Genomic DNA, 8,376 nt, shown 5'->3' with positions numbered 1-8,376 from the left:
CAATGGGAAGCAGGGCTGCCTCTGTCCTGAAACCCCTGCATCACCCCCAGCAGGGCAGCCCTTCCAGCTGCTCCAGCCCCGTGGAGCTGGTGGGACACAGGAATCCTCACAATGCTGATCTCTCTCTTTATCAGGGGCTGCTTCGTTGGCAATGAAAAACTGCATGGCTGGGGTTTTTTCTTTTTTCTTTTCTTTTTCTTTTTTTGTGTGTGTGGGTTTTCCTGGCATGAGGCATCAGCTGAAAGCCACGGCCAGCTCCAGGCAGGCCTCCCTTATAATTAGGACTCCTCACAGTGACACAAGGGGCTTTGAAGCCCATGGGGCAGGCACAGCTGTGCCCTGCAGCCTGGGGGTTGCATGGTGGGTATGTGGCATGGCCTGCTGCCAGGGCTGCTGGACCCTCAGGGGGCTGTGGGGGACCTCTCTCCTCCCAGAAACAAGTTATGTGCATAGTGTTCCATCAGCAATTATCAGCTTCCCATCATGTGCCTGTCAATGCTGGGCTCCTCTGCATGTAGGTGAGACTGTTTCTGCCCCTAGATTTGAGAAGAAACATGAATGTTCAGGTCTTTCACGGCAGAGTGGATTTTTCTGTCCAAAATAACCACAGTTTTGTCACTGGCTAAGCTGACCATTACAGACCTGCCTGAAGGCATTTATATTTCAGCACCTCTGTTCCCTCTCTTAGGACTGTAGGGCTGAAGGTATCAGGTGGGATTTGCAGTTCTCCTTGCCATTTTGGCAAGCAAAGCTGCATTGGGTGAGAAGTCATTTCCTCAGGTGTTACAGCCTAGAATCTGCAGAAGCTCAGGGGCCTTTGCTGAGGAATGCAAAAAAAATCTGGGAAAGAGGGAGCAGAGGTGCACTGGAGAGCTGGCTGGCTGAAATCCAAGCAGGAAATTATAAATATAGGTAAAGGAGAAAAGATGTCCCTGCGGAGGTGGGTGCTGGGGGCAGCATCCGCTTGCTGTATCCTGCCACCAAGGTCCCCACTGAGGTTTGAGTGGATGTGTGGGTGGGTTTTTTCACTTCCTTCACCCCTCCACCCCTCAGGCAGTTATTCTGCTTTGCTAGGGACATACACAGATTTCAGCTGAGCAATGCCTGATTTTGGAGAGCAGGGGACTGAGCTGGCCCCTGTGTGGGTTTGTCTAGTTTGTGGGGTATTAGAAACAAAGCAGACATGCATTTTGTAGCAATACTGTGGCGGAAATGGCTCTCAAGGGGGGACTGATGACACCTGTATCAGAGTCCTCTTTTCTTACCCTGCCCTTACCAAGGCCTCTGCAGGCATCCTGGAGAGGGATTTGTTTGGATTTAGCTTTTTTTCGGTCTAACAGCTCTGCCCAAGTGGCTGTGCAGCCAGGCCTTTGAGGTTGGTCTTTTTGTCTAGTTGAAAAAACAGTGACAGAATTTCCCAAAAAGGGAGGTGGACACCCCCCAGGAACAGATTTCCCAATATTTATTTTAATTAAAACCCAGAGTGTTATTATACCCTCAGCCTCCACGGCCCTTCGTCTGAGGCCAGACCCTCAATTAAGTGGCACAGTGCAAACCTCGCCGGGTTTGGCAGCGGCACGGGGCGCTATGTTTGTGCACCAAATCTGCCAGCGTTGAAGTTTTGGGGGTTTTCTGGTGCACGCCGGAGGGCTGGCGTCACTCTGGGCAGGGCGGTGACTGGCTTTGGGGGGGGCAAAGCCAGACCTTATATCCCAGCAGGGCAGCAGTGGGAGGAAATCTGTGCCGGCTGACTCCGTGGGCAGCTCTCGGCGCAGGGGCAGGGTAAGCTTGCTGCTGCTTGTCCCAGTTGGGTTGTGATTGCTGTCTGCTTTTTGCAGGGAGATGGGGGGCTCAGCTTGCTGGCAGGACTGGGTGCTGCTTTTATCCTTTTCTGGGTCTGTAGCTTCATGAAACGCTCGGTGGAGGGGATGAGCATCCAGAGCCTTGTTGTGTGGTCAGGGAAGCTCGTGGCCTCTTGTTTACTAGCCTGAGTTAAGTAAAAGTAGGGAAAATTCAAGCACAGATACATATAATAACAACCCCACAGCTGATGTTTGGTTTAGTCAGAAGAAGATTGGAAAAGGGAAGATTAGTGGGCCTGACTGAGCTTGGGGGGATGCTGGGAGCATCCCTCCCTTGGGGGAAAGCTGGGGTGCTGCTGAAAGGATTGCCTGTGCTCCTTGCTCCTTGATGAAGGAGGGCAGGTTGTGTTTTGGTGGTTCGAGTGTGCAGCTCTGACCTGCCCTAAGCCAAGTCCCCTCCAGATACGCCTGCAGGGGGCTCCTTGCTTTGGTGCCTTGCCACTGCTATTTTTGCCAATGGCAGGCTGTAGAAGCCAATTATTTCCATTATTTGTTTGCTTGTTGGTTTTTCCTCAGTGAGGTTAAACTGTCTGTGGTGTAATTCCCAGGAGCACTGCTCCCTGGGCAGAGCCTGAGCAGGTTTTGGAGCTGTGGGAGGGTGAACGCAGTGGGCAGTGCTTGCAGCTGCTCCTGTTGCATCTCCAGTGGGGTTTGGCTTTCTCCCTTCCCTCAAAGGCAGTGGGGAAGCAGGAATGAGTAGGCAAGCTCCAGAAAAGCAGTGAGTCCACTACATGCTGAAACTCCCTTTTCTGGTATTTTGTGGCTTCTAAAAAAGAAAACAAAATGTATTTATGGAAATTGAGGCAGACCTTTAAAAATATTAAAAAAAAAAAAGAAGAAGAAGAAGAAGAAAAGAAGAAGGAATTTGTTCTATGGAGGGGTTAGGTGATCCCACCAAGAAGTGGCTGGAGGTCAGCCTTTCTTCTCCCCTCTCACCCATGTGAACACAGACATGTGGGTGGTTTGGAGCAGTGTCTGTGCTTTCCAGCTGAAAAGCGAGCCCTCCGTGTGTTTTGCTGTTCCTAGAGAAAGCAGCCATGAGGGGTGTCCTAGTCTTCATCTGCCTGGTGGGGATGGCGTGCGCCTTCTCGGTGAGTGCCAGGGGATGGGGGGACCCCTTGGCCTCTCCAGGCCTGATGGGGGGCTCACACCAACCCACCCTTTCCCCAGGTCAAGAGCTGGCTGCGGCGACCCAAGCTGGATGACTCGGAAGAGAACGCGGTAGGGTCTCCCTCCACCCCACATGCCCAGTCCCACACAGGGCTGATCTTGAGGAAGAGCACATTTTGGTGGCTCCTGTACCCAAGTCCCCAGACTGATGGGGTTTTCCCCCTCCCTCTCCCGGTAGGTGTTCAAGAACCGGCACCGGCACTACCTGTACAGATACATCTACGTGTATCCCGCGCAGCGACGGTACCAGGTGGGTGCTTCTGAGGGGCTGCTGCTGCTCCAAGTGCTGAGGTTTTGGCCCAAATGAGATGGGGGAATGCTCTGTGTCCCGTTTGCCACTGGCTGTGGATCTGGGCACAGACCATTGTACTCATGACACCACTGGAAACCCACCCACCCACCTCCAACTTGGTTTCCCTCTTCTTAGGGCAGTGACTCATCCGAGGAAGAGGGGGATGGCTCGGAGGAGGAGGAAGGGGGGGTGAGTATGGCAAACCAGCAGCCTGCAAAACAAATACGGGAATTTGGGAACTTTCTTTGGTTTTGTAGTCTCTGCTCATCAGCATTTGTGGTCACTGACCGCCCACAGCCTTGCACTCTGGATACAACTGGATTTTCTACTCTGGGGCTTATTTTATTACTTTTTTTGTCCCTTTTTTCCTTTTGCTTCCCTTTTTCTTCCTGGGCGAGGGTTGCACCAAACAACCCTGAGACAAACTCTCTGGGTTTCCATTTTCAGTGGCTCAGAAAGGAACAGGATAGGCCAAAGGAGAAAAGCAGGGAGGTTCACACAAGGAAGAAAGTGTGTTAGGAATTCCTCTTACCATCCTCTTTCAGGGTCTGTTGTCCCTAAAATGCTAAGAAAATTGCTAGTTATGTACCACATGCATGTGTGGAGAGACACAAATTGATGCTATATTCGGAAACACACATTTATGATAGTCAGATGGTAAAGCTGCTTGTGTCTCCTGGATCAATATGAGCTTGGGCACCTCTGCATTTGTGAGAGTCACCCAGGTCCAAATTTAAATGCAAGGGGTTACAATAGTGTCTTGTGTCTCAGAAGGCTGTAAATGCTCAAAAATAATCCAGTGGTCTCAGACACACAGGTGCTTTGAAACAAGGATCTGGTATGCTTGGAAACCTGTGTGCCAGGTCTCATCAAGTCTTTTATTATTTTCTTTTAAAAAATTATTTAATGAAAGCCTGGGATCTAATTTTAAATCCCCTATGAAGGCCTGTCTGGGATTGGGATACGGTATCGGGTGGCCCCTGTGCTAGCCCTGGCACCTCCCTGCAATTTGCCTGGTCTTGCCTCTTCCTCTCCCCTACCACTGGAATCTCTAAGGGTAAATTTGAGTGGTGGGATGGTAGTAAAAGGTGGAATTTCATTCCTCAGGAAGAAATTATGTGATATGCAGGAATATGCCTGCTGTTTTGTCTGCCCTTTTTGTTTTGAGGGCACCAGAGCAATGGCTGTTCCCATGCAGGGGTGTGCTTTCACTGCAGGGGTGGTCAGCAAGAGGAATCATGCTGAAAGGCCCCAAGGCCAGTTATAGGTATGTAAAGAGCACTGATATATCAGCTGCTGGATGGGGAACATCATTTCTATCGGCACAGCTGGCTGCACCATGCAATTTGATGGCTCTCCTATTGGAGAGGAGAGCAGCCTGGATTTTCTGTGCCATCAGGTGCACCCATATTTCAAGGTCTGAGTCAGCCCAAAATGCCAGGGTTGGTGTCCTTGGTCTTGGCATGCAAGCAACAGGGATTTCCCAGGGCAGGGATGACACTGACCTTGTGTTTCCCTGCCATGGCTGGGCTCATTTGCTGGTGGCAGCACACTCCTCCTCCCAGGCTGGGCACTGGGTGAACTGCCCCACCAGTTCCTCAGTGGCTGCTCCAGGCTCTGCTTGCATTTGGATTATTCCTTGCCTTTTTTCAGCCATGCCCACCACCGAGAGCCCTGCTCTGCTGCTGATCCCTGGGGGCCAAGTGTTGCTGATGGCTGATTGCTGGTGGGGTTTGGGCTCACATTTGTCTCCCAGTCATCACACTCTCATTGACCATCCACACATTACGTGCAGTGTGTCCACACGTGGCCTGTGGCTTTCTTTGTTTACTGGAAACTGGGAGAGGTGACTTCAGAAGAAAACCTTTAGATGCTTGGCAAAGCAAAATGCGTAGCCAGAATGGGAACACCCAGCTCCAGCCACCACCACTTAATTGCACGGCTCTGGCTGCCCTGCTGCAGCTTCTCCATTTCAGCCTGGAACAAGACCCGTGGGAAAGCAGGGAACTCGGAGCAATGCCCAAATGCTGTGTGGGGATGTTTTGTGCCCCACTCACTGCTGGGAGGGCTGTGCTCCACTCCAGCTGCTGACCCCCTTCCCTGTCCTGTTCCTGTCCCTGCAGGAGCCATTCCATGCTGGCACCAAGGCAGCTGGACACCTCGCTGGAGCAGCCCCTGGGGACTGCCAGGTTGCACTGGGAGGAGAGAGCACATCCCCCCAGCAGGTGTGGTTTGGGGAGCTGGAGGGAGCACCCATGGGGAGGGGTCTGTTCATTGCATGTTTGCTTGCACCCATGGGATGCCCTGCACCCTGTTTCTGGGGGGAGAGGGGCTGTGAAAATACCCATGGCTGGACCAAGCCCTGGCCATTAACTTGGGGTTGGAAGGGATACTCCAAAAAGACAGTCGTGCTTTGGAAAGTGTGGGGGGATGCTCAGCTGTGCCCATACCTGCCCTTTGCCACATGGAGCTGCAGCTTCCTGACACCCAAATAATGCTGTGCTGTCTTCCCTCTGCCAGGGCAAGGACTGCCAAGGAACCCTGAATGGGATCAGGCAGAGGCCTGCCAGCAAGGGAGAAGACTCTGAAAATGAAGACAGCGATGAGAATGAGGAGGAAGAAGAGGAAGAGGAGGAAGAAGAAGTAGATGAGAATGAGAATGGTGTCAATGGCACAAGCACCAACACCACAGAGGGGATAGATGGACCTCATGGCAATGGCACTGCAGTGGCTGAGGAGGGCACTGGTGAAGCTGAGGAGGAGGAAGAAGAGGAGGAGGAAGAAGAAGAAGAAGAAGAAGAGGAGGAGGAGGAAACCGAAGCCACCACCATCTCCAGCACCACCAATGAAGAGGGTCTGACTCAGTCAACCACTGTGGATGATGGGGGACCCATAGACGTCACCACAGATGCCACCACAGCTGGGGAGCTGTGGGAGTATGATGTGACAGCCAGGGACCACAGCCGGGGGGACGAGGGCACCACGGAGGGCGCGTACGAGGAACAGGACGAGTACGCTCGCGGGGACACCTACCGGGCCTACGAGGATGAGTACGGCTACTACAAAGGGCATGGATACGACGTGTATGGCCAAGATTACTACTACAACCAGTGAGCAGCGGGGGACAGCCCTGGTGCTGCCCCTGCCTGCCCCAGCCCACTCAGGAAGGTGCATCTGAAGGCTCCCTGCAGCCACCGCACACAGGAGGGGATGCCAGGCTTGCCACATGCACTGGCTCCATCCCAGGCTTTTTTTTTTTTTTTGTATCTTGCAAAGTGAAATGAAATTGAAATTGAAATGAAATGAAATGAAATGAAATAAAGCAACTGAACTGAGCTTGTTGGTGACAAAAAGTTTGCTGCCGAATTTGCTGGGGCCAGTGGTGCAGCACAGTGTTTGGTGAGGTGCTGAGGGGCTATGGGTAACCATAATGCTCAGGGTTGAGTCTTGTTATTCCAGCTCAGATGCACGTGAAAACTTGGAAAGCCTCTATAGAGTTCCCTCTGAAAAATGAAAGGGCACTTTTAGGGACACTGCTGTGAGGTTACAGCCACAATTTATGTAGAGTTGCTGTGAATTTCTAATATGTGAGCAGTGATAACTTTACCACATCTTCCATTCCTTGATAATGTGCCTCCCATGGCTGGAATACACACCAGGCGATGTTAATAAGGGTAGAAACACTAATTTCTCTTTCTGTGCATCACTAGCTGTAGATGCACACCCATGTAATAACGGCTTTGCTTCTGCATCCCTGTGCCAGGCATGAGGGTACGAGGTTGGGCACCTTGGATGTGTGTCTTGCACACCAGTACTGCAGCCCAAAATGTCCCTGTCACACAGCCTCATTCCCAGGGCAAGGTAGGGCTGCCACAATGACAGTGGTGCATCCACTCCTCTCCTGCATCAGGGATGGGGATGACCAGCTGGGAATCCTCAGGATCCCTGCTCAGGGTCATTTCCCAACAGGAGCATGTCCCCGGCCAACTGGAGATCTGCATTACGGACAGGGATGGAACGAATCCCACTGGGTTCTAGGCAGATACCACCATTTGGGAATAGTGATGGCCCTCATGCACAGTTTATATCAGGTACTGTGCTGCTCTTGCACTCCTAGAAAGGAAACCTGAGTTCAGGTCCTGATGCAGGTCCAACTGCAGAACTAGTCTATTCCTGCAAGAGCAAGCTGCTGGCCATTGTACAAAACAGATTCTGCGTGCCAAAGCCAGGCTGCAGATGCTGGGTAGGCAGGGGGTGCTGCCTGCATCATGGACACCCCCGGGGACAAATCCCTGTGGCACACTGGGGAGCCCTGCATGCGCTCATGGCTGGTGTGGGGACATAAGAGCCTCATCATCCACATCCCCAGGGGGTGCTCAGAGACGTCAGGGAACCAGCATGGACAAAGGGCACTAGCACTGCCAGGGGCCGGGTCCTGCTCCCACAGGGCATGTAGCCCAGTCCTGTGTGCGTCAGCCCCCCAGGCACCTGGCAAAATCTCTCCTCTGGGAGCCAAGGCACATGGGCGGCTGTCCTGAGGGGTGGCATCAGACCGTGGCTCCCTAGCCGGTGGGCAAGAGTCAGTTTCCTGCTGGCTCCAGAATTTGTTCCTGCTCAAGACTGGATGCTGATGGTTTAAGCATTTCTGGTGATAATGCAGCTGTCGTGCCAGCTCCCAGGGTTTGGGTTAGGGCACAGTGGGGAGTGGGTTTGGAGGTGCTGGCACTATCACCACAGTGAGTGCCTGAGCCAGGCTGGCCACAGCAGTGGGAACCCCTCTTGGCAAGGGCATAGGTAACCAGCAATGCCACCAAAAGTAGAGGTGGGGAGGAGGAGGGTTTGTACATCATGCACACCCTTGTAGCGCTTCATAACAAAGCTGGGCTCAAAAGGACCTGCGCAAGCAGTGCATGGAGAAATAGACGTCTTTTTTTCTTTTTTGCCACTCATCTATTTTGCACTTGCACAGGTTTAGCTTAGAGGGGTTGAGGTTGAAACCCAAAAAGCAAGTGCCAGGAGACCCAGCATGGTGGTGGCTCTCAGCTTGGCCAA

General features: G+C 52.5%; 1 protein-coding gene across 2 annotated transcripts; it reads left to right on the top strand.

The window, feature by feature from the left end:
• The first annotated feature begins 1,697 nt into the window (after positions 1–1,697).
• IBSP (integrin binding sialoprotein) lies at positions 1,698–6,640 on the top strand. 2 transcript variants are annotated; one of them, XM_085058296.1, is made up of 7 exons: positions 1,698–1,782; positions 2,889–2,953; positions 3,033–3,083; positions 3,211–3,282; positions 3,460–3,513; positions 5,448–5,549; positions 5,845–6,640. In XM_085058296.1, the coding sequence occupies exons 2-7, from the start codon at positions 2,900–2,902 to the stop codon at positions 6,436–6,438; spliced, it is 927 nt and encodes a 308-aa protein (XP_084914422.1). In that variant the 5' UTR covers positions 1,698–1,782; positions 2,889–2,899; the 3' UTR covers positions 6,439–6,640. The 2 variants fall into 2 exon arrangements, with proteins under 2 accessions (XP_084914422.1, XP_084914423.1); XM_085058297.1 differs by lacking the exons at positions 1,698–1,782; positions 3,460–3,513 and having other exon boundaries at positions 2,435–2,953.
• The last annotated feature ends 1,736 nt before the right edge of the window (positions 6,641–8,376 follow it).

Source organism: Lichenostomus cassidix, chromosome 4, assembly GCF_008360975.1.
Source record: "Lichenostomus cassidix isolate B80296 chromosome 4, HeHo_3.0, whole genome shotgun sequence".
NCBI classification, from domain to species: domain Eukaryota; kingdom Metazoa; phylum Chordata; class Aves; order Passeriformes; family Meliphagidae; genus Lichenostomus; species Lichenostomus cassidix.
The sequence above is the reverse complement of the archived record's forward strand: the minus strand, read 5'-3'. Positions and strand labels throughout refer to the sequence as shown.